A 26,181-nucleotide genomic window follows, 5' to 3' on the forward strand; every position below is an offset into this window, starting at 1 on the left:
TAATGTCATCTCACTACCAAAGTAAACACAAGAAGCATCGTATATGGCTTACTTGTAACAACACGCAACATTTTCATCGGCACTAATACCAGATATTGTATATAAACACGGTGTGTGACCTCAATGTACCCTTGGAACGTAACCATGACATTACGGTACAAATCCAACCTAATACTGAATTTATGGCTAATCCTTTGAGAAAACTACTCCATTGCAATTCATTGGCATTTCATATGATATGTAAATTTCACCAAATTTATTTCTGTAGTTAAAATCGTTCACCCCGTAGACTGGCAGTTCTAGTCCTTGTTGCAAACAACTATCCATAACTGTTTACCCATTCTTGACCTCACCTGAGAATACTGGGATCACGACAGTAAGAAACAACCACAGCAACAAACACACACCATTGGCGAGCCTCCTACCGTCACCCATGGCGTATAACACAGCGACAAGCGGACACGCAGTTCGGTGTCGAAATAATCAATACAACACCCATAAAATTGAGGAAGTAATAGAGTAAAACTGTTTTTTCGGGGTCACCAGTTTGACACCGGTCACGTGATTTATAATTATTAATTCACTGAACACGTTGCAGTTTCCAGACAGTCATCTCTAAGTTATAATGTCATAGCCGTATACCCGCACTGTAAATGATACACTGCTCCTGTAACTGCGATAATATATGGGTGTGTGAGCATGGTTATAATTTTCACAGGAGGAGATGACTCCGAATCGAAACCCCAATTGACACTATAGTGTCGTGACTTTCACAACAAACTCCAGTTTTACTTATTTGTGCGGATCTGACAGAAGCACGTGACTCGTATTAATAAAAGTAGCGCTGCGTAGTTTGTCCTAACCCGAACTTAATCACAAGTTAACAGTACCGTATATGTCACGTGATTTCCTTATTGTGCTTATCATATGGCTGCGGTTGTTTGTCCCGCTACCTTCCATCATGGTCTCTGATATCACGCGATATACGAGTTATTACGAGATTATAAGTATTATGAAATAGGTGCATGCGTTTTGCTATAAATACATTCATTATACAACAACTCGAAAAGTATGGCAAGTTTGTTTAAGTCAAGTTAATGTTATTATCTCTATTATTGTTTTACCAGTGTGACTATGACCGGAATGTTTTCACGTAATCCACCGTGGCGTATTATAACAACAAAAATGAAATGTTGACAAATCCGAATGTGTAAATGTTGTACACCGTGACGAATGGAAATAATTCTCAATTCTTCTAGCGAAGAAGGTAGTACGTTCGAGTATGCCTTTATTTACGTATTGTGCCTTGGACAATTGGGGACTAACCGTGGAGTCACTGGGTCATCGAGGTCACTTTCATACAAACACGTACAACTATTCAGCACTTCTGCTTTGTTCATTCCATTAATCCTCGAAGTCTTATTTAATTGAACCACGCATGCGCCGTATTCCCATCGAATGAGGGCGCGACTGCACGCACCACTTACCTACTTCCAATATAATACTGAACAATATACTATTTAAATATGGAATGATTACATCTAAAAGTTAAAAGATTGTACCTCACTAATCTAAGCACTTGCCATTTCCGACAAGCGTATTAAGATGCACTTTTTAAGCCGAAGTTATTTATTTAAAAAAGATTATTTATAATTTTTGAGTTATTTATTTTTTTACTGCAAATGTTAAGCGCCTCTCGACAGCTCTCTTCCAGATTTATTGCGCTATACAAACGCCTACAATGCAATACAAAAAATTACATATATGTAGTACGGATTTATCACTGATTTAACTTTACTCATATATATTCGTTTGCAAATTTTGTATCGATGTAGATGATGACATTGGGACACTTGCGCAACTATGGCTCTTGTATACTGTTACCATGGTAACTCAATTAAACAACCATCACAGACAACGTCATTTCTAACAATTATCCTCAATTAAACTCATTGGCAATACGATAGCACGTAATCGATTTGTAGTACTAGTAGCTAAATCCCTACAGACCGCTATAGGTTCGACGTCGTGAGGACCGTTTGGTAGTTCCTTGTATTTCCATGCTGGCGAATCTGCACCACAAATAATCGTGCTATATACTTTTATTGATTTCCATTAGTTTCTATTTGTGTATAACTACATTCTCTCTTCGTGCAGAATTACTAATAATTGTGATTATTTGGTGATGATTTTATTGCTTTATTGATCGTGTATATAATATTATATAATATGTTTGACGTCTTTGCGCTCTCATGAATAAATCGAATGATTTGACATCATTCCTATTTATCATATTCCATGCTAACTGGTTCTCCAATCATTATTTGTCAACAGTTGAACACGGAAACAAATATCCACAACACAATTTACTGCACATCAACGTCAACGTTGAGGGCAACTTGTCAGTTTGGTAATTTACAGTAAAGAACATTTATAAACACAGTGATACATTTTGAAGTGACATCAAAATATCGAAGTATTCATTGTTCACTAATAGTTGCCTAGTAATGTGACAGCCATGAATGCAACTACCATTGAGAAAAAAAATATTCCGCTGACAAAAGGCAAACATTATTTCAGGTTAATGGTGAAAGCAATGCATCATGGGATATATTTGGACGCATGGATATTACTCGTAACATGCAATCGATACAGTCAGCAATGAGCGACATTGTGGTACGCATGCCGCAACAATCTATATTTCGTACTACATTGAGAATTGTTTTGTAATTTTAAAATGCGGCAATTTATATATTGACATATTATGCATAGATTTAAACATATTTTATCTATCTTGCCAGGTAACTATGTGTTGTTACAAGGTGCACACTCGGCAGTATTTCCCCGTACAGAGATCAATTTATTTGGAACCGAAACTATCATAAATAGGCAACACAATGTACCAGGGAACGCAAACAATAACATTACTTACAGTTGCATCTAGCTCCAACGATCATGTCGTTACAAGGAGTTTTATCAAACAGAAGTGTGATATATAACAACTGAGGAGACTACGTTGGTTTTCTTGACAGCGAAACTTTAACGACATCTGATCAGGTGCACTAGATATTATCTAAACACTCACTGTGTCAGTAGGAATTCCTACAAACAACAAATAAAATGCCTTGTAATTTACAGATATTCTTAGCTTGGAGTAAAAATTCATGCATACTGATTACCTAATTTACATATCAATAATCCAACGCTCAGCTTTTCCGCTTATATTATGAAAAGCTACAATGAATTTTGGTTGGTATATAAAGTCTTTGGAACGATCGGCAGAACGAGCTACAATTGGATTTAAACCTTACAATTAATGACTTAATTTTCTTAATAATATTCAAGTTTTAAAAATGTCAGTATGTTTTAATAATCACTTTAAATGAACTTATATATATGGTTACGTAGATATATTTAACAGAATTGACCATTTACCGTTAACTGCGAGATCCCGTGCTATGTATGAATTGAATATAAAAACAGGACAAACAAAGGTCATAGCGTAGTAGTGACGTCAACACATCTCGTGAGATTCGACAAACGCGAAAGTAGTATTTTCACGCTTAATAATGTGTCATACACATTTGATACATGTCAATTTCGATGAAGTGAATCTCAAGGCCATATTTTCTTCTGAAAAATTGGCATTTCGACACCGAACTATAAAAAAGGAAATTTAAGTTCAAAATAAAATCGTTCGATATTTGTGGCAGAGGTTCGGTCCGCGCCTTTCAAGCATTACGCGAAATCTCGCAGTGAACGGGAAATTACTATTTAAAACGGTCCGCCCTGTAGTCTACCCATTCACAATCGTTTACCCATTCTTGTCCTTATCCAAGAATACTGGGATCACGACAGACAGAAACAAACAAACACAGCAACACAATGATACAACATTGGTGAGCCTACCACCCTCCATGACGTATAGCACAGCGACAAGTAGGTAGTTTTTTTTACAGAAAGTAAAGTCTTTTCTCGCGGTAATCCGGCTGACGCAAGCCATGTTATTTGTGTAAATTGTTTTACTGAACTCAAACCGGCCTGCTCTATATAGGTAGCTGGGTTCCAGTGCCATAATTGTATACATGGAAGTAACTGTTAAAATAACCCCGTGACCATGGAAACATGTGGACGTATGGTGATTGTACTAACTTTGCTAGGAGGAAATGAAATTGACCCGATTGAGTCGTCACACATTTCAGGTATACATAGCTGAACATTTATGCCTGGCACTTATGATTTGCGTAATAATAGAAACACTCCATAGGTCGTTCTAACCTTACGTTTGTCTCACGTGATTTCCTTATTGTGATTACTAGTATTATAGGACTGCAGTTGTTAGTATCTAATATCACGCGATATTACGAAATATACGAGATATTACGAGATGAAGGATCATTGCAAACGTATCATCAAGCTAGTGTATGTGTCTGTCTTGGCCATACATGTGACTGGATTGGTATATACATTACCAAGTAAGTATATTATAAGAACAATGCGTTTATTGAGGTATGGTTCTAGCGTACGGTAGACGTAAACAGGCGTCATTGAGAGCAAAGAAACCAGTAAACAGGAAAACTTTGGAAAGAGTATTTTTCTAGTAAATTCTGACAGATGATGCTGAACGAAAACTGTTTGCTACTGTTCGATTGTTAGCTGCTTCAAAGTCTACCTACCTTTTCACCACCAGACTTTCTCGCCCAAATTATTCTGCTTTTTTCTTATAATCTTTAATATTTCTGGAAATGAACCCTAATTTTGGAGGCAACAGACAACATTTGAGTAAATTTTCAGGTTCTATTAAAAAAAAATCGCTATTTCTGTCCCAATCTTCTGAAAGAAAGTGCAGACAAAAAAAATGACTACTTTGTGAATTTGTGATGAGGAAACTGGTGGTGAAAAGGCTGAGAAGAATGACTCAAAAAGTTATAAATAGATTTTCATGAAATTGCTAGGAGGGGTCTTCCTTGACACGGGAAATATTCGATTAGATTTTTGGTAGAGATGTAGTTCTGGTTGCGATAGAAACGACGATTTCGGGAATGATTTTTCATTTATAAGTTATGAATGAATTGGGAAATGAAATGAAATGAAATGCACTCGTACAATAAATTGTTGAAAACCAGATACTATCCGATAATTTGTAGACTTGTGCTAATTAATCTTTCCCTCTTTACCGTGAACATAAACCTCGACTTGTCGGTGGTGATAATCCTTTCGAAGGACAGCTACAGCTTTCTGTTAATGGTAGTTGGAACACACTTTGTGATAATGACTGGAATATGCAGAATGCAGATGTGGCTTGCAGGCAACTAGGTAGATATGCACTATATTAATTTCACAACCCAATACCCCAGCTCTTATATACGCTCGTATGTACATTTATCCTATACATTATGGCAGTTCAAAGTAATAACTATAATTTGTATCTCCATAATATGTGATAACAATGGCAATGGTAGTTGGCACATACTATGTGACAACGACTGAAATATGCAGAACTCAGATGTGACTCGTAGACAACTTGGTAGACATGCACTGTATTTACCCAATAGACCATTTTATGATGCATGCACACTTGTATACACATGTATTACAAATATGTTTTGATTCAATCTGATATTCTGACAGTACGTGCTTGGAAACATGATTCTGTTATTTTGTTTTATAGTTAAAATTGAATCTGAGAAGTATTTCATCTGCCATGTGTTTAATCTTTGTAGGTTTGCCTACTGGTGCAATGAACGCAATCCATTGGCCGATACCTCGTGCACCTAATGAAACATCGTTGTCATTCCTGACATACAAGTTTCACTGTCAGGGAAATGAAAGTAGTCTTCTTAGTTGTTCTAATACGTTGATGCTAGATGAAGCAAGCTGTAACCATGGAAACAACGTCGTTGGAGTGAGATGCAACCGTCGGTAGCAATGTTAAAATATTGATGATGCATTGCAACATTTTACTTTTCTCAAATGTATTTGTTAATTGAACATATTCGTACTAGCTTTGCTGATAGGCCATATAACAATGTTGTATTTGATTGGTATGATTGCAATGACAAGCAAAATCCTCGTAAAATATTAAAATGCTCCATTGCATTTTCATATCCACAACAGAGTCTATAGATGATCATATGTTGAGGTCGAGATAATGTTAGCCCTAATGTGCCAGAATAACTTTAGTCAGTTGCCTGTACAATATCTAACGAATACCAACTCAAAAATGTATACAATTTTAATTAAATGACATTAAATTAAATTAAACGTTAAACTTCAGCATGTTAAACAAACACGTCTTAATCAATGTATTTTAAAAATATACAAAATTTAAAATAAAAATACCACATACAGAGTTTGATGTTCTAGTTACGGCAAGTAATTAAATATGTTGGTTTGGAACATAAACAAAAACAAAACAGAAACATTACTACTCTCTCAAACTAAACCAGCAATGTGACCTTTGGGCACTGAATGTAAATTGTCTACTTCATCTTTTTTCGTAATTCATTGATTTCAGTTCCCGGATATGTTGGTTGTTATGATTCAAATTTATTTGAAGAAGACGAGTACATAATAAGATGTCACCATTCAATATGCTTAGCACCAGATACTGATATTTCCACTAGAGAACATTGCACCAACTATCTATCGAATAGCAGTGATTGCTGGGTTAATATTCAAGAATGTATAAAGCTCTGCCGTCACTATCGATATGCTGGTCTGACGAGAGGAAACGAATGTATTTGTAAAATAGACGACTATGTGACTATCTTACATTACTACCTAATATGGAATGTCAAAGTTCATGTATGGGTGACAAGGATCACGTGTGTGGTGGCGGTACCTCGGCTATATCTTTATATTCTAGTAAGAAAAACATGCAATTTTCTGAAAATCTCTCAATGATAATCTGTTTCAAATTAAAATCTTTCGAAACCATAACGTGAAGTTAAATTGAACAGTCTGTGTAGAGCATATTCAATATGATATTAATAAAACATCACATATATTTCGCAGCATCGTTGGGTAAATGTGGATGTCGTTATAAATCAGATGAAGGTTACATCGTCTCTCCTGGATTCCCTGGTAGTTATGATGACAATATAGAATGTGAATGGACAGTAACGGTGTCACGTGGAAAAGCTGTCAAATTAACATTTTTTAAAATGAATCTGTTACCATATAAAAGCGTCTTAGATATTCTGGATAACACAGTTACAACAACATCTAGAATAACTGTACTCGATTTCAATGAATGGTTCTCATTATCAGAGGAAATCAGTGTAACGCTTCTAAGGAGCTTTTACAAATGGTTTGGCTCTGGAAATGAAGACGATACCAGTAACGGATTTGTTATACAATTCCAAGGTACGTCAGATAAATATGTATATATTAATATATTAATAATTCATAGAACAAAACAATATCAATACATTCCAAATTGACCAGTATTAGCTAATATATGATGCAGTTATTTGCAAAATGAAAAAGTTGTTATAAATATGTGGATATTCTCGACGAGCTCTTGGCATTGTTGAATGTTGTTTATATGTAATATAACACAAAATCTATTGTTATATATATGATATATTAATGTGTTAAAACTGATGATTCCTCTCAATGAATCAAGTCGTATATATATATATATTATTGGATTGCAAGATAGCCACAATTATATCATCGGTCTTGCTGTACTGAAAATACTTATAGTCACGATTATTATGAGTGACTATAGATACTAAATCCGTGTCATCTCGTATTCCTACAGCTGTTTCTAAATGCAATGCATCTAGCGTAAAAGAAGTGCTCCCTCAACGTGTGATTTTGACATTTTAGCTCTCATGACTCAATGCCATAAAAAATGTTTCAATATTCTTTGGGGTCAAAATGGATCATAGTCATGTTCATCTATATGTTTGTGATCTGTGGCCTGAATTCATCTTGTCATATTATCTATTAACAGCTGTTTCTAAATGTAATGCATCTGGTGAGAAAGAAGTACTCCCACAACGTGATATCTACTATGAAGGTGATATGGTGAATATGACACAACTATGTGGTGACAGTGTAGTGACCAATCAGTTCATATGTACAGAGAATGGTGAATGGATGGTGATGGAGACGATACAAAACAAATGTAGAGGTATAATATATAATCATATTATCATAATATGCTTTGTTATATTTCTTATAAGCTGTTATTTGAATATGTTTGGGATTGCGAATATATACAGAAAAGTTGTTCGAACAAACCCGATCTGTTTATTTCAATAACTTTTAAATATTACGGGAATACTACATCAATAATAATAATAATAATAATAATAATAACTCTTTCTGTTCTGTCAATCATACATACGTACATAGAAGAAACATTATTTCCTAGTCATGACCAGAGATGAATTACATGCTTTCTAATTCTCAGTAACAAAATGAGATCATCTTTTACAAAAACCACTAACATGATATTTTTAATTAATATTTGGTATGCAGGCGTCTTGAGTGGACAACACTCAGGTGATTTTATTCATATGTAAATATTACCAATAAAATGATTGATTAGTATGTAACATATTTTCTGTCACTTGTGCATAGAAGCAACCACTAGCACTGTGAATTTCATTGACTGGGAATTGATGTCACAATCTTCCATAAGTATGACCACTGAAGAAAACTACGACTTTGAAATACATACCCCCAAATCAAGAACAATAACAAAAAGTGAGATTATCTTCTCAAAGCCCATTAATTGTAATATCTGATTCAATTCAATTCAATTCAATTCAATTCAATTCAATTCAATTCAATTAGTATAGAATTTTTTTTAAAGATTACAATACAATTTAAATGACACAAAAGAATTGTAATTTCAGATTTAATTGTTGTGTTTGTTGGCGGAGTTGTAATTATTGTTGTGGTTGCAACACTGTTCACGATGATTATTTACCGCAATACAAAAAAACGGTAAGATTCTTTCCTGGTCTGTAGTAACGTTACTGTACAAAGGGATGGCGATAGTTGGAAAATTGGTGGTGCGGGGTGATGGTGTTTAGTTTGGTTGCATATATTAATAGGCAATGAGAGACGGACGGGTTACCAGTGGTGCTTTTGATCACATCAGTATATGTTGCTTACTTATTTGAACGTTCATATCATTATCTCAAGCGACTTGTTCAAACAAAACGAGACCCAATTTAATTTATTAAAAACCAAACGAACTTATATTGCTATTTTTCAGTACGTCAGATAGTTATTCAGTCATAGCGTCGATGGAGATACGATACGCATGCTTACTTAAATTAGCATGTTCAAATTAGCAAATTCAACTTTATGAAATATTTCGGTGTATGCAAACCATGACTAGACAATAGGTGATATTGTCCCACCAACCTTCATTTTTGATTACCCTGTTTTGCGTTGTATCAATATTTTAGGTGGTATATATATAATATACACCAGTAATAATGACATCATTAGAGTTAATGCAATTATTAAGAAAATAAACATTGTGTATGGATTTTTTTCACGAACAGGAGAATCAAGAAAAACGTCCCAAACGTCGGCAATGCTGCTTCAATGACTGTGCGATGTGCTGATACAGATCGCAGAGGATTAGGACCCCAAACCGAGCAGGAAATTCAAGATTTTGAACAGGTAGCATTGCACGAAACCGGCGAACAAAATGCGGTGTCGGAATTTCAACGAACCAACACGTTGGATGATTATGTAGTCGTTGACCTACCTGAAAATATAGCCTTTGAAGCAGGACCAAGAAGTAATTACGTCATCAATGAACATTCCATCGTAAGTAATACACCAGAAAATGGGGCCACTAACCATGAATACTATACTATAAATATGAATGAAGAAGGTCATGTTATTGGTGGCGAGGTGGTGTCTAATTATGCTTCCCTGGACCAATCAACGAAAGAATTATCACATGTCTATACATCATTAAATTCTGAGTTTTAAAATTCAAAATCACAATTTACATTTGACCAACTTGGTATATTTACAAACTTTAACTTGGTTAGTCTGAATCGAGCCATCTTATTGGATAGAGCAAGGTCTTATATCGATACTATAAGACATGTGATCCTGCCCCGAAACTGAATAAACTGGCTTAGTTATTATCTCCCGCCAAATATGCTAATGTTTTTTAAAAAGAAGTTTTATATCTTCGCTACCCTCGCTTGCTGTTTATAATGTTACTATATCGGTTCTCACAGATCGATTTTCTGGTCACAAGTGATTTAAAGGTATGGTAAAAGTAATTTTTTCCTTCATCACAAAAATATAGATATTTATACTGGATATTACACTGATGAGGGAACAGTCAGTTGAATCAATTTTAGTATGGACAGATATGGATATAGTTTTAGAAGGTCTAGTTAATTATGCAAACCGCATGAAACCATGTACATACTAGTAAGCTGTTCAATGTACTAGTGTTATTATTGTACCAGATAAAAAAACGTTCCTATTGTACAAAGCAGGATTTGTTTATTTTATTTAAATGTTAAATAAATTTAGCATAGGTACATGCAATGTCGAAAGTGCCGATCAATCTTGTATGTTTCACTCAAATGCAACGCAATGCATATTTTTGACAAAAAATGTAATGAAATTCACTTGTAATAATCCTGTATAGGATTATAGTGGTACTTGATATACATATTGTTTTAGACAACATTGGATTCTTTCATGTTATACAGTTACAGCATACTTGTTCACATGTTGTATATTGTGTAATGTAAATCTCTTTTTTTATTCATTAATAAACTTCACTTACATCTTGATGGCTATTTAATAAAATCATTGCCTGTGTTTGTTAATAAATATACTCTTATATTTATTGTTGATGTACAGCTCTTGGTTTTTAACATAAACCATTTAAATAATACTCAAGATATATCACAGTGGGTGTCATATGTAAGGCAGCATGTCATCAGTCTTTCTTAAACATTTGATATTACTTCATGTTACCATGGGGACCATACATTCTCCTCTTACTGATTTGACTGAGTATATACTGTTGTGTACTTGTTTTGTCCTAATTGTGGATTATCTGTCCTTTGTGTGAATAGTTGTTGATTGTTTGCCAGTGTGTTGCGTTATTAAACTTGTAAATGACCATGAATAATGACATTGTTTGCTTTGTTCATTTTTAAATTTGCAATTTCATTAAGTTAAACATTTAGCTGGAACAATCTAGCTTCATGAAAACACCTACTGCCACACTACTGCCGTGGCCACAGGGTACTGTATCAGATGTATGTAATACGATTACATTACATTACAGTTATCAGTTACATCCGTTAATGTAATTTCTTATGTAATACGATTACATTACATTACAGTTATCAGTTACATCCGTTAATGTAATTTCGTTTTACATACCCGTAAATCAAAAATCACATTACATTACATTACATTACATTACATTACATTACATTACATTTTGGTTATTGTTGTGTTAATCCCTGGTTTCGTGACATTAGTTCTCATGGTGGATGTCAGTCTACACACACAAACACTAAATTGCCACTCTCTTGGCTTTTCATTTTCCTCAACACACTGAACGCGCGGGTGAACGCGGTGCTTTTCAGCGCTCCCCGAATTATTACAGGTTTGGCCTCACGATTTAGGCGTGTCGCTTTTCAGCTTTAAAACTTTTTTTTTATGTCCTGGGTAACAGATCCGCATAGGTGGAAAATGTTTCATGTAAATATGTATACATTAGTTTCAGTTGTTCTTAGCATTTGGCAGGGGGGATCGTAACCTCTTGTGGTGAGAACCAGTGTGACTGGCCTGCCAACGGGGTGCTAAGGATTTCATTGGAAAAGTTATCAGTTACATCCGTTAATGTCATTTCGTTTTACATACCCGTAAATCAAAAATCACATTATATTACATTAGTCACAAAATTGATCATAATCTGTTCGCATGTCAGTTTTTACATACGAAACTGACATTACCCATGGCAGTGAACATGTCTGTTAAATTTACAATGGTGCACTGACCTCTAAAAATTAGCAAAACCTAGGTACATAAACACATGTGATAATTGTAAACAGTGTAATGGCAATTGACATGCGTATTACACAGCCTCGCTTTAGAATTTCCTATAATATGCATATTTTCATGCACATATTGTTCTTGTGTATGCCGACTGTTTTTGACTGACCTTTCCTTTGATTGTTTTTTGATGAAGATTTGCGGGTAGATGAAAAACGATTATAGAAATATTCGTAAGATTAACTATCAGTTGTTATGTTTGTCTTAATATTCATAGTCCTGACCGGATGTAGGAGTACCCCGGCTCATATAATGACGAATTTTCTAATATATATTTTGATATAAATACAAGTGAATTATTTGCAGTAGTTATATGCTGCAGTGGGCTGATTATATTCCTGTCACGTGATAGAAAGCTGACAATTATTACAAATGATCATCAAATGATGTTACGTCATACGTATACGAACTACCGAACTGAGGGAGTCCACGCAACAAGGAACTGTAATACAGGTCGGCTTCCTTTCGACACTCGTATTCGCCTTAGCCTTAGCCTTAGTCTGCATAAAAGATCGATGAAAATCCGAAGCGTGCGGTTGTGTTTTGTCTGTGCGCGGTTACTGGCGGATTTTACAGGTACACAACCGTCTTCTGTTGTTCCTGAATCCTGTGTTTATACTTGATGGCTATCAGTGTTGCAGTAAACAGTATCGTTGACAACAAAGTCATAACAAGTATAAAGCCTCCAAGTTTTATTCTGTAGTCAGTCAAGTCATATAACCAGCATGCACCGCGACCACCGCATTCATCCTCGTCCCATAGAATACATGCCGAGTCTATAATTGCTCCCATATAAAGGGGCGTGAATATCCATCCTGTATAAAATAATAATAAGTTTATATTCGTCATTTTAACACGCACATGTCTAGGTATAGTTTATTGTATTGTATTGCGAATGTTATGATGATGCAAAGCAATGCGTCCTCTAGCAACGAATCGCCTCTGTGACGTAATAGGTGTAAGTGGCGTCGTTCTGAATCGATATTGTTATTATCAGCAGTCGACCGTCAATTAAAATACTGTTTATATATATATATATAAATGTGTATGATGTCTTATTGAACAAACGCGTTTTGTTTTTATTTACTTACCAAATAACTGGGCAATAAACTGCCTGACTGCTAGAGCAAATGGCTTGTCCTTTTCGTCAACACACCTGTGGCATAAAGATAAAAAGATATACTAGCGTGTAGTTTTTTTTTAGTTTAGTCACTAATCAACTATTTTTTTCCTCCCAAAACTAGCTAGATTTTTTTTTGGTTTCTTTTCTTGAGATAAGTAAAACCCGAGTAAGATTACTAATTATTAGACTATTAACAGGTTGATAATAAAAATTCATACGGTTGGAAAATCGCTGTTTATGATTCGACAGATTCGAATTGGTAATTCTAAAGCGGCCTGATTAGATTTCGCTCAAATAGTACCGTGCTTGATTTTTGGGTCAGTGTGCGACACTGTGACGTAAGCGATAGACATGGGCTCAACAGTAACTTGTATTAAATGGTTAATGTCGCCCATTTGACAACAATAGCGCCTGACGTTATTATAATAAAACGTCATTTAGCATGGGAATTAGATCAAATGGGGAAACATGCGTAGAATGTGTTAATTCGCTGTGGATTTACGGTGATTTGATGTGAATCTCAAGATAGTTCAATGAACTATTAATAGCACGATGTAATTAACGTTTATGTATCACAATGCTTTAATTTATATTTAGAAAACCACCTTGTCACAGTATTGCATTATCCGTTGTAGCAAACAATAGTACAGTGTTCTCATTAGAAAAAATAACGAACACAAAATCAGACGTTGACACGCTAAGATATCGTCTTGGTGAGTATTCGTCTTCTGTGATGGTGCCACCAGGGACGTGACGTTAAGAACAAAGGTCAGAACACAGGTTTTTATAAAGTACATAGATTGGCCGTTATAATTGGTCATGCTACTGCGCATATACGCAATGCATTATGGGAGAGTGTGGACAATTAGGATCACACTGGAAATTGAATATTATAATAAATGTTTGGATCACATCTATATATGACTTTTTCATACCATATTACCGAATAAATTCAAGAAACCATCCCACATTTTGACCATTTTGCATAACAGTTTGGTCTCTTGTGCCTCAAAAAATAGTTTTTGTATCAAAATGGACATAATAATGAAAGTTAGAAGACGTTCCAGACCCCCTAATCTAATCGCATAGTCATCAACTCACCTCATAGCGACAATAATGTCACATGTCAGCGGGATACCACTTGCCAGACTATACACAGAACATACAATTACAAACCAAATCAACATTGTATTACATTGTTCGCCGCATATACCCGGTATTGCATAGCTTATAAATGACTGCGATGAATTTCCACCAACGCTGTCTTTTTTAAAGCATGAACAGTCATAGAAACTCTGTAATATAAATAAAATGACGTCGTTTGAAAATAATGTTAACCCAGTATTTTTGAGCATGTTTACGTAATTATGTTCTCAATATTTGTATTTTATAAAGTGATATAGTGGCATATTCATTAACAATTTTCTGTTCAAGGAACTTTAAACTGGGTTTATACATGACTACAACAACTGACAACTGTGAAAATTCGCGATAAATCAAATAATTCGTAATTCTGTTGTTGTATCTAAACAATCAGTATCTGCAAATGTTTGAATTTTAATGATTAACTTTTTTACTGTTATTCAAAACAGATTGCGATAACAACGCACGCTAAAAACGCAAAGGCTCATGGGTAGACGTAGATGTTTGTAAATAACGAGACGCTATGGCGCTGCGCAGGCGACGACCCGGTTAACCCGTGTAAAGGGAACTCTTATAACATGACAGATCAAAACAAGTAGTGCTACGCTATTTCGCCTCTCAGATGTGTTCGGTCGCTAGAGGGTGCGACTTATTATTTCTTCAAACTCACTCCGTTTATCACATTAGTACAGCCGGCGTAGCATGGCGAGTAGTAAGTGACGTCATCATTCCCGCAGACTGGGTCGTATTCGGCTAGAGTACAGTCGCATGGCAAATTGCAGGCGTAGTCCAAATGTTCCATAGAGATGCTGGAACTATAGTAAAATGAAAAATAATTTCCTTATTTCCATAGGTAGGAGAAAATTCAATAAAGGAGGCGCATTATACATACTATCGTAAATAAATAAAAAAAATATTGTTTTTATGTCGGCATAGTGCATATTTAAAGAAAATTGCAAATACTTAATATTATAGACATTGGAATTTTGTATAATATTTGCCAATCAGAACGACATCCGAAAACATGTTGATATATTGACCTGTTCTGGTATGGTACGGTGACACCGGCAAAACGCTCCTCTTCACATCCAAGAAACACAAGTGGTATCGGTAATATAGCATTTAGAACAGCAAAGAACACCAACATCTTGCCGTAATGTATCAGACTTGGCTTCGTTTTATGCAAGTAGAGTCCGCCGAGGAATATGCCAATGGTAAGTGTGGCAATCATACTAACCCCTAAAATCATGGAACACAGTCATAATCCTTGCATTGGTCAACAACTCGTGAAAAGATTGATATGATACAAAAAACGGGGTGCGTATAAATCACCTCACAACAACACAACCGGAAAAGTGAGTTGGGAACAGACCATAGTAGTAAAACTAACACAGTCAGATTTATTGTCACGTAAATATGTTTTTTTTATTTAATAACGAATGAGATGATATACTGATACTCAATTAGCAGCATACAGGTGACCTCGCAGTGACATACAAGTAATCTCGCAGTGACATATACAGGTGACCTCGCAGTGACATACAGGTAACCTCGCAGTGACATACAGGTGACCTCGCAGTGACATACAGGTGACCTCGCAGTGATATATACAAGTGACCTAGCACTGACATACAGGTGACCTCGCACTGACATACAGGTTACCTCGCACTGACATACAGGTTACCTCGCAGTGATATACAGGTGATCTCGCACTGACATACAGGTCACCTCGCATTGTCATACAGGTGACTTCGCACTAACATACGGGTTACCATGCTATGACATACATGAACTCATAAAAACATACACGTGACATTGTAGTGACATACATATGACTTCGCTGTAACATCATTGTCCTTACCTGTGAGGTTTGCAGCCAAAGTGGGGGTAATCCTAAACTGTTCTTCCATATACTTGTTAAAAAATATACCTGATCCACTTTCAATTGCTGCTGCTGCAGCATGGCCAAAAATCACCGTCATGAACGGTACATTCACGAGTAGTCGACGAAGTGCACTGGGGAAGTCTGTATGAGTAGTAAATAATGGTATAGGGCATTTAATAATACTGTTTACAACATGTATTTTACATCCAGATTCTGTCCAGTGATTGGTCAATATGCGATCACGTGAGATACAATATCATTTACGATTTCTCCTTGACACATGGTGGACAATTCCTAATACGGTCTCATCGTCATAGTGGAAATAGTTCAACGAACTATCCACATTAAATGACGTCACAGTATGAGTGCGAATAGTTCAGTGAGCTACTTGATACTTGAACTGAAATAATTCCACACCATGTGTATCATCACTAAATTGAGTGATTCGGACGATGTATGTATTTTTTGGCGTTTTAAAATAATTTGGTTGGCTATATTTGGGAAGAATGTGAAAATACCGCTCTTTTTCTCGGCCTACAGTTTTGGCAAAAGAGAAACGTCGGGAAAAGCAGTTTAAAAACGATGGCTACCACCAAGCGCAATGTTTTCTGTACACGCCATCAATGTTGTGTTCTTATATTGACGTCATCAATTGTTGTGTTTTTTTATTGCAGTAAGCGTTTATCGGGATAGATTTCAATGGAAGCTTAATTTCAACGAGTAGACCATCGTCCGAATCGTACGGTTTGTTGGTGCCGATTCATTGCCGACTCCACCAAAAGTTAGTTTGGAGGGGTGACCCGAAACAAACTTTCCTTGGCTGGCGAAGATGCGAGTAGACGTAGATCTAACAAAGTAATATTACACACCCACCTTTTATTCGGGAAATAATTTCTCTTCCGGTTTCCAAATTCATCTCGTCCTTGTTCTCATCCTTGACGTCCTGGTCGTACAGGTATTTATCGCCAGGATCAGGCAGTCTTTTGGGGAGCAGCAAAAATGGTATCGCACACAGAAAAAGAAGAATGGCGTCGATAAGATATCCCAGCCACCATGCGCCAACCCATCGGGGATCCTGAGGTGTTAGTTCAATATCTTCCGGGTCCACCTTGTCGATGTCCACATAATAACTTATAAACAACGAGGCGAAGGGATATCCAAACACTGGGCCGAGTGGGTACATGGCCTGTAAAATACCTGTAGTAAAATAAGTACTTCCAATAAACCGTGGTGTAAAGGGGTGTACACGCAGTAACGAAAACAAATCCTGTAACGCAACTAGTTGTGTCATTTCACTGACGCGACATTGACGCAAAAGAAATTCGTACATTGATATAATAATATTGAAAAACAACACACGTTGCTATAGATTTGTAATTTGGTAATATGAAATTCACATTTTAAATAAAAACGATTATTAACCTCATTTTTTGTTTTTACCTAATATCACTGATGCAGTCACATACAATTATTTATTTTTCTTGACGACAGATTCCATTTTGAGTGAGGGTTCTTACTAAATCAGTTTTGTTAGGCGGTACATTGGTTTACAGGACTTCTGCTTACAGCGTCAATTTTTTTTTTGACATATCGATCACTTCAAATACTGATTCAGAGATTCGTTATATTTTAAATGACGAACGACTTTACCAAACAGAGTTGACCCACTACGTCATTCGTACGTCATGGAGAAGCTTTGTCACGAGGGGTACAAGACTTATTTGAACGTTGTATATAACGACAATGAACTGCAATCAACAAGTGGTCGATTATAAAACACGACCGTAACTATAATAATAATAATGTATTGTAAATAATTGTGTTAATATAGACACGGTTCGTCCCCGAATACTCACCTAAATACAAAGGCGCCTTTTTCTTTCCCGCGAAGTCATCGATATAAGAGATGCCAAGTGTTAATACTGGTGAGAAGCCTGCTCCGATCAGAATGTGACCAATCACCATTATCGCGATAGTCGTGGTTTTATCGCTGCTTAATATAAGTTTTTCGCACATAGATGACGAGGTGTTTTCACTGATTAATGGGTCTTCACAAAGTATGTAAGACTGTGTATCATTGGTACCCGTCGCCATTCCACTGTACTCGTACGGGCCGAATAGGAAATGCACCAACGCCACCAGGAAAGTTCCCAATGCAGCGGTGAGTGTGCCAACGCCAATCCACCGAGGGCGGTGACTACTCGGACCGCCGCCGAAATACGTTACCAATATGACCGCAACCAATACGCCCACTTCGAACATTGAGGCATTTAAACCAATGATCCAGGTTGGCAATCCGTACCGTATTTGCATACTGGTTATTCCAGTAGCGGAGATCCCCCACCCGAAGGAGTACATAAAGAGGGTGACGCACATTGTCAACAAAGCAACGTTGATATTTGCAAATACTTGGAGACATTTGGGTTTAAAGCATCCTATTCCACATGTCATGTCTTCATCGGGGTCGGTGTCTTCACGATCCTGATGCGGGTTGTTGCCCAGCATCGAATTCGCTTCGGTTGTCTGCGTAGTTTCACCTCCCTTCATTTTCAAATGCTTCCTATAAAATGATGATTTGAAATATTAATTGATGGAATAAATATCCGACAAAGAAAAAATAAATCAATCACTCCCGAGTCGCACACATACCAACTACATCAAACTGCGTACAACAAATCGGACAGAAGTGAGTTGAGTATCAAAATATGGTAAAATCGTATTCTGTTTGCAATGTACCTAAAAACTTCATCATTGCACATATCTGTAATATTTTTCAAGAATCAATATTATTGAAAATGATTCCAAATGACGTATGCATTTGTGGGAAATTGAACATCATCACGGAAATGGCGAATTGACGAAGTTGTGCTTGAAATGTACACAATTGTCCAACAATTATTCCCAGCTTAGTAAACAAAATAAACCGGATTCAAGAAAGAACCAAACAAATCATGGATTGTGGGTGATGCGTTTAGCGTATTTTCGCATGGGACACTGGCATTGTCCATAGGAAAAGCCTGTGAACAGTTAGGTTTCTGGAAGCGTCAACCAAACACAAGTTAACAAGAACCTTTCTAAAATAAAAAAATAACCCAATAACTCGATTTATTAATTATACTAGCAACAATTGTACCAGCAACAATGAGAAGCACTCCGTTGAATTCCGAAAGAACATCATTCGGGTAGGAATGCTACTGAAAGTGTAACTATTTCCCATAACACGTTAACAAGTCCTTACACACAACTATTGCTAGAATTCCTTTAATATGATCTGAACGTATAAATCAGAATAAGACCATGACAATTCCTGCTTTGAACGTTGAGTTTTGTCTTCGAAGTAAAATTAAAATATATATATATTTCAGATTTTCTGTGTTTTGGCCTCACATCGTCAACGTTTTCATGGAGCTTTTCACAAAATAAATTGGCATCAAACGTTTACTTTATTGAGTTGCACAATCATGTCTGTGTTCCATCGCAGCTGTCACAACTATGGCGCTAAGCACTTTAGCACAATGAATGTAAAGCTACTTGTCTGAATAGCCTATTGTCATATTTCCACCGGACGTCGTAAGTAGTTCACAGGTTACCGCAACTTTGCGAACTAATGACCTCTGCTGTCCGGCTACACGGGTGAATTAAAGGGCCTCCTACGTAATGCAATACTTTCTGAAAACTGTTCACCCGTAGCTCTGGTATACAACACTTAGTGTGGTTATGACCCGTACAAACATCGCCTATGCACGTCTGACGTACCCAATGCAATTGATCACATGTCTATATCATTCTGTCGTGTGTTTTTTTATTTTCAAACCGATCATAAATGGAACTGTAACGTCGACAACGCCCAGCCCCCTTCAACTTAGAAAACTATGCCGTGAACTTGAATCTCCCAGTTGTATAATATGGGTGTTACTTACGTTTTGTGGTCACGGTGGTGGCTTGACGGGACGTGATCGCAACCAATTATTACCAATGCAATGCGATGGCCGCTCGCATCAACAGACATACAGTCGTCACAAAGAACAAGTACCGTGATCGAACAATACATTCACACACACAGAGTGAAGGCGACCGCACACTAGAATCAACAATACAATTTACAGTCTGTGACCTGTCGATGTATTTTTAAGTAGTTGATTATTGAACAAATACGCCACACAGCTTCTACGTGTGACTTATAGGACATGTATATTTAGTTGTATACAGGGTGGCATATACTAGTAGTTGTATTTTCAGTGTTAGCACCAAGTAGTATTATTTTTATACAAGCTGGATTATAAAAACGACCCTCCCCATTACTGGCGCTCATACGTACACTCGTATTTCCAGTGATAGCACCAAGTAGTAATACTATTTTTATACAAGCTGGATTATAAAAACGACCCTCCTTATTGCTGGCGCTCATACGTACACTCGTATGAAAATTTGAAATGTTAACCACAGGTACTGTGCCATGCATGGCTTGTTTTCTCGGGAGACGTGTAGAAATATTCACATTCATGGTGAAAACCATAGGGTTTACTTCGTTAAATCGGGGAGGTGGGTCACAAGAGTTTTTTTAACAATGTAAGTAAGTGCAAGAGCAGCTGCCACACGTGACGAAAGTTACGTTACTGTCGTTTATTACCTTACGGCTATAAAAATAGTCGATATGATATGAACTGATATTAAGTATGTGTAAACACATGATTGGCACCCTACAAACAATTGATAATGGTCTGATTGATAAGTACGTGATGTCACCAGTACCCCATATTAGGTCATACTCTCACATGGCAGGTTACAAACACTGTCCAAATCACCAGTCACTAAACTAAAACTTGGAAATTAATAGTAATGGTTAGAAGCAGAGACGTAATTAGCACTGCGCGTCTCTATATCCAATGTTAAGTTGCATGCGGGCGTTTGTTTTATGGCAAGATGGCGCTGACGGAAGTGCGTCACAGTTGTATGGTTTCTCATATTAAAATCATTATAACTCTGAAGATAATCATCCTTTTTAAAAAAAATTTTCAAATTTATAATCAACATGCATAACTTTATGCACACATATATCAAATTAGGCTCTATTTAGTTCCCCCTTTAATATTGTGCATGAAATCCGACGCTTTTAATGCATACTAGTTGTATGTTCATGTATAATAACCTATCACATTCTGCACTCATTCAGTTTGAGCAAATTAATCAGTTTTGGCACAATCTGTAAATAAAATGACAAAATGCTATATTCAATCGGAACATTCTAATTTGGGTTAGTTACTCATAATCACGTAAATCTGTAGTGATACTAACATTTGTATTAAAGATTTGAGAATCTGAATATTGTGTATCTGACAGTTAAATGACCATGACAATTATTCGGACCGCTGAATAACAAATTACAAATTAAATTGTAAAACCTGTACCTGTCTTCATAAAGCACCGTGATACCGGCACAATATTCTTGTTTAACTGCAAGAAAAAAAAGTGGTATTGGCATAACACAGGTTTTTACTCCACAGATCACCATCACCGTGCCGTGGTGTACTAAACTTGATTTTCGTCCACGCAAATACATAGCGCTAACAAATACATTCACTGTAACCATTCTTAGTACATCCATGCGGTAACAAATACCTAAGCTAAACTGATAAAAGTTATAATAAACCAAATTGGCATCAGAGATTTTAAAGCAGTAAGACACATGTGGATTTATCTTTATTATTGGGGAAATTCCAGCATCATAAACAGAAACTTGCTCATTTGATTTATTTTCAGTGAAATCTCATTTCATACACACAATTTTGAAATGGGAATTTCTTAACATGATTACCGTAGACATGATTATTCCAAAGATATTACCAAAACATGAAAACACGAGATGCAATGATTTATCTTCGCATGCAAACATATAGATATTCTTTGCAATTCTCAATGCAACTTGCTCTCACTTGTGGGATTTGCAGCCAATATATAAGGTATTTTGAAATGTTTGTCTATGTTCTATGTGGGGAATATTGTTCTCCTTACTTGGGAGGCTTGGGAACAATCCTGAACTGTTCTTCAAGTACTAGCTAAGTGATGAATACCTATGCCCTTACCTGCAGCCGAATTATGCGAGAGAAATCCTGTAGTGATCCTCCATGCATTTGAATAGGTGTATATTATCATTGTCTGTATAAGCATGGTTTGCAATTAAATTCGGAACAATCCTAAACTGTGTTGTGTTGCTGACATAGTGCATTGATGTAACATTTCTTGTGACAAATATACAAATTTTTACCCCAACAGAGGTGGACATACAGTTTTAGGTACCCATAGAGCTCATTGTCAACCTAGGCAAACCCGAGAATAAATCCTAAAACAGAAATCGTGGCACTCAATTATGGCAATCTTCCAGGACACGCTCGTAGATCTAAATGCACGTATGAACACAAATATCCAACTTGAAAGAGTTGCAGTGATTGAATTTAATGAGTTTTATCATGGACGCATTTTTTTTTACTTCCATGGTACACACAAATTCGTGACAAAATCAAACAATAGAGATGAACTGCACAATTGCAGATAGAATGTCTCAAAGCACGTAGCAATGCTCTGGAAAAACTTGTGACAAGCACGACTAAAATCACACAAAAGTGATAGAAGATCCTTGTTTTTTCTTGGCAAACTATTTATTTGATGAATATTGTCGCATATCACGTTCATTTGACAAGTTATTGGCGTAAATCAGGTAAATTCGGGAGGGGTACCCGGATGCAGGTAGACATATAATGTGTCTACCTGTAATGCACAAATCTGATTGGCCGTCATGATCATGAGGTATAATTAAATGCAATGACATAACTATTCTCCTGACATGTTGCATTGCCATAGCAATTCCTGTGTTGCTGACATACTGCAATGACATAACTATTCTCCTGACATGTTGCATTGCCATAGCAATTCCTGTGTTGCTGATATACTACAATGACATAACTTTTCTCCTGACATGTTGCATTGCCATAGCAATTCCTGTGTTGCCGACATACTACAATGACATAACTATTCTCCTGACATGTTGCATTGCCATAGCAATTCCTGTGTTGCTGACATACTACAATGACATAACTATTCTCCTAACATGTTGCATTGCCATAGCAATTCCTGTATTGCAGACATACTGCAATGACATAACTATTCTCCTGACATGTTGCATTGCCATAGCAATTCCTCTGTTGATGACATACTACAATGACATAACTATTCTCCTAACATGTTGCATTGCCATAGCAATTCCTGTGTTGCTGACATACTGCAATGACATAACTATTCTCCTGACATGTTGCATTGCCATAGCAATTCCTGTGTTGCTGACATACTGCAATGACATAACTATTCTCCTAACATGTTGCATTGCCATAGCAATTCCTGTGTTGCTGACATACTGCAATGACATAACTATTCTCCTGACATGTTGCATTGCCATAGCAATTCCTGTGTTGCTGACATACTGCAATGACATAACTATTCTCCTGACATGTTGCATTGCCATAGCAATTCCTGTGTTGCTGACATACTGCAATGACATAACTATTCTCCTGACATGTTGCATTGCCATAGCAATTCCTGTGTTGATGACATACTGCAATGACATAACTATTCTCCTGACATGTTGCATTGCCATAGCAATTCCTGTGTTGCTGATATACTACAATGACATAACTTTTCTCCTGACATGTTGCATTGCCATAGCAATTCCTGTGTTGCCGACATACTACAATGACATAACTATTCTCCTGACATGTTGCATTGCCATAGCAATTCCTGTGTTGCTGACATACTACAATGACATAACTATTCTCCTAACATGTTGCATTGCCATAGCAATTCCTGTGTTGCTGACATACTGCAATGATATAACTATTCTCCTGACATGTTGCATTGCCATAGCAATTCCTGTGTTGCTGATATACTACAATGACATAACTTTTCTCCTGACATGTTGCATTGCCATAGCAATTCCTGTGTTGCCGACATACTACAATGACATAACTATTCTCCTGACATGTTGCATTGCCATAGCAATTCCTGTGTTGCTGACATACTACAATGACATAACTATTCTCCTAACATGTTGCATTGCCATAGCAATTCCTGTGTTGCTGACATACTGCAATGACATAACTATTCTCCTGACATGTTGCATTGCCATAGCAATTCCTGTGTTGCTGACATACTGCAATGGCATAACTTTTCTCCTGACATGTTGCATTGCCATAGCAATTCCTGTGTTGCTGATATACTACAATGACATAACTATTCTCCTGACATGTTGCATTGCCATAGCAATTCCTGTGTTGCTGACATACTGCAATGACATAACTATTCTCCTGACATGTTGCATTGCCATAGCAATTCCTCTGTTGATGACATACTACAATGACATAACTATTCTCCTAACATGTTGCATTGCCATAGCAATTCCTGTGTTGCTGACATACTGCAATGACATAACAATTCTCCTGACATGTTGCATTGCCATAGCAATTCCTGTGTTGCTGACATACTGCAATGACATAACTATTCTCCTAACATGTTGCATTGCCATAGCAATTCCTGTGTTGCTGACATACTGCAAGGACATAACTATTCTCCTGACATGTTGCATTGCCATAGCAATTCCTGTGTTGCTGACATACTGCAATGACATAACTATTCTCCTGACATGTTGCATTGCCATAGCAATTCCTCTGTTGATGACATACTACAATGACATAACTATTCTCCTAACATGTTGCATTGCCATAGCAATTCCTGTGTTGCTGACATACTGCAATGATATAACAATTCTTCTGACATGGTGCATTGCCATAGCAATTCCTGTGTTGCTGACATACTGCAATGACATAACTATTCTCCTAACATGTTGCATTGCCATAGCAATTCCTGTGTTGCTGACATACTGCAAGGACATAACTATACTCCTGACATGTTGCATTGCCATAGCAATTCCTGTGTTGCTGAAATACTGCAATGACATAACTATTCTCCTGACATGTTGCATTGCCATATCAATTCCTGTATTGCCGACATACGGCAATGACATAACTATTCTCCTGACATGTTGCATTGCCATATCAATTCCTGTATTGCCGACATACTGCAATGACATAACTATTCTCCTGACATGTTGCATTGCCATAACAATTCCTGTGTTGCTGACATACTGCAATGACATAACTATTCTCCTGACATGTTGCATTGCATAGCAATTTCTGTGTTGCTGACATACTACAATGACATAACTATTCTCCTGACATATTGCATTGCCATAGCAATTCCTGTGTTGCTGACATACTACAATGACATAACTTTTCTCCTGACATGTTGCATTGCCATAGCAATTCCTGTGTTGCTGACATACTGCAATGACATAACTATTCTCCTAACATGTTGCATTGCCATAGCAATTCCTGTGTTGCTGATATACTACAATGACATAACTATTCTCCTGACATGTTGCATTGCCATAGCAATTCCTGTGTTGCTGACATACTACAATGGCATAACTATTCTCCTGACATGTTGCATTGCCATAGCAATTCCTGTGTTGCTGACATACTACAATGACATAACTATTCTCCTGACATGTTGCATTGCCATAGCAATTCCTGTGTTGCTGACATACTGCAATGACATAACTATTCTCCTGGCATGTTGCATTGCCATAGCAATTCCTGTGTTGCTGACATACTGCAATGACATAACTATTCTCCTGACATGGTGCATTGCCATAGCAATTCCTGTGTTGATGACATACTGCAATGACATAACTATTCTCCTGACATGTTGCATTGCCATAGCAATTCCTGTGTTGATGACATACTGCAATGACATAACTATTCTCCTGACATGTTGCATTGCCATAACAATTCCTGTGTTGCTGACATACTGCAATGGCATAACTATTCTCCTGACATGTTGCATT

The 26,181-nt window shown here is 36.7% G+C and overlaps 2 protein-coding genes and 1 long non-coding RNA gene across 3 annotated transcripts; 2 read left to right on the forward strand and 1 right to left on the reverse strand.

Annotated features, from left to right (window-relative positions):
* Window positions 1-3,785: 3,785 nt before the first annotated feature.
* Window positions 3,786-6,353, forward strand: LOC146731657 (uncharacterized). The gene is made up of 4 exons (XR_014926935.1): window positions 3,786-3,939; window positions 4,320-4,475; window positions 5,229-5,316; window positions 5,724-6,353. It is a non-coding gene; the product is annotated as an uncharacterized LOC146731657 (long non-coding RNA).
* Window positions 6,354-6,661: 308 nt separating this feature from the next.
* LOC146731658 (uncharacterized) lies at window positions 6,662-11,143 on the forward strand. Its single transcript, XM_085492688.1, has 5 exons — window positions 6,662-6,867; window positions 7,018-7,368; window positions 7,964-8,143; window positions 8,874-8,964; window positions 9,534-11,143. The coding sequence occupies exons 1-5, from the start codon at window positions 6,789-6,791 to the stop codon at window positions 9,970-9,972; spliced, it is 1,140 nt and encodes a 379-aa protein (XP_085348814.1). The 5' UTR covers window positions 6,662-6,788; the 3' UTR covers window positions 9,973-11,143.
* Window positions 10,738-20,277, reverse strand: LOC100378292 (solute carrier organic anion transporter family member 2A1-like). Its single transcript, XM_078013644.2, has 9 exons — window positions 20,150-20,277; window positions 18,086-18,789; window positions 17,103-17,426; window positions 16,206-16,370; window positions 15,385-15,583; window positions 15,027-15,159; window positions 14,303-14,496; window positions 13,170-13,234; window positions 10,738-12,893 (listed from the first exon to the last, which is right to left on the reverse strand). Exons 1-9 carry the CDS (start codon window positions 20,236-20,238, stop codon window positions 12,649-12,651), a joined length of 2,118 nt encoding a protein of 705 aa, XP_077869770.2. The 5' UTR covers window positions 20,239-20,277; the 3' UTR covers window positions 10,738-12,648.
* Window positions 20,278-26,181: the final 5,904 nt, after the last annotated feature.

Source organism: Saccoglossus kowalevskii, chromosome 18 (genome assembly GCF_978046115.1).
Source record: "Saccoglossus kowalevskii chromosome 18, keSacKowa6.1, whole genome shotgun sequence".
NCBI classification, from domain to species: Eukaryota; Metazoa; Hemichordata; class Enteropneusta; family Harrimaniidae; genus Saccoglossus; species Saccoglossus kowalevskii.

Excerpts from the sequence above, each read along its gene's own strand:
- LOC100378292 (XM_078013644.2), bottom strand. The coding sequence starts at position 20,238 with ATGTCTGTTGATGCGAGCGGCCATCGCATTGCATTGGTAATAATTGGT. Across the intron at positions 15,160-15,384 it reads ACCGTACCATACCAGAACAG|TTCCAGCATCTCTATGGAAC; the intron begins GTCAATATATCA and ends ATTTTACTATAG. Across the intron at positions 14,497-15,026 it reads GCTACGCCGGCTGTACTAAT|AGTTTCTATGACTGTTCATG; the intron begins GTGATAAACGGA and ends TTTATATTACAG.
- LOC146731658 (XM_085492688.1), top strand. The coding sequence starts at position 6,789 with ATGGAATGTCAAAGTTCATGTATGGGTGACAAGGATCACGTGTGTGGT. Across the intron at positions 6,868-7,017 it reads GGCTATATCTTTATATTCTA|CATCGTTGGGTAAATGTGGA; the intron begins GTAAGAAAAACA and ends TATATTTCGCAG. Across the intron at positions 7,369-7,963 it reads ATTTGTTATACAATTCCAAG|CTGTTTCTAAATGTAATGCA; the intron begins GTACGTCAGATA and ends ATCTATTAACAG.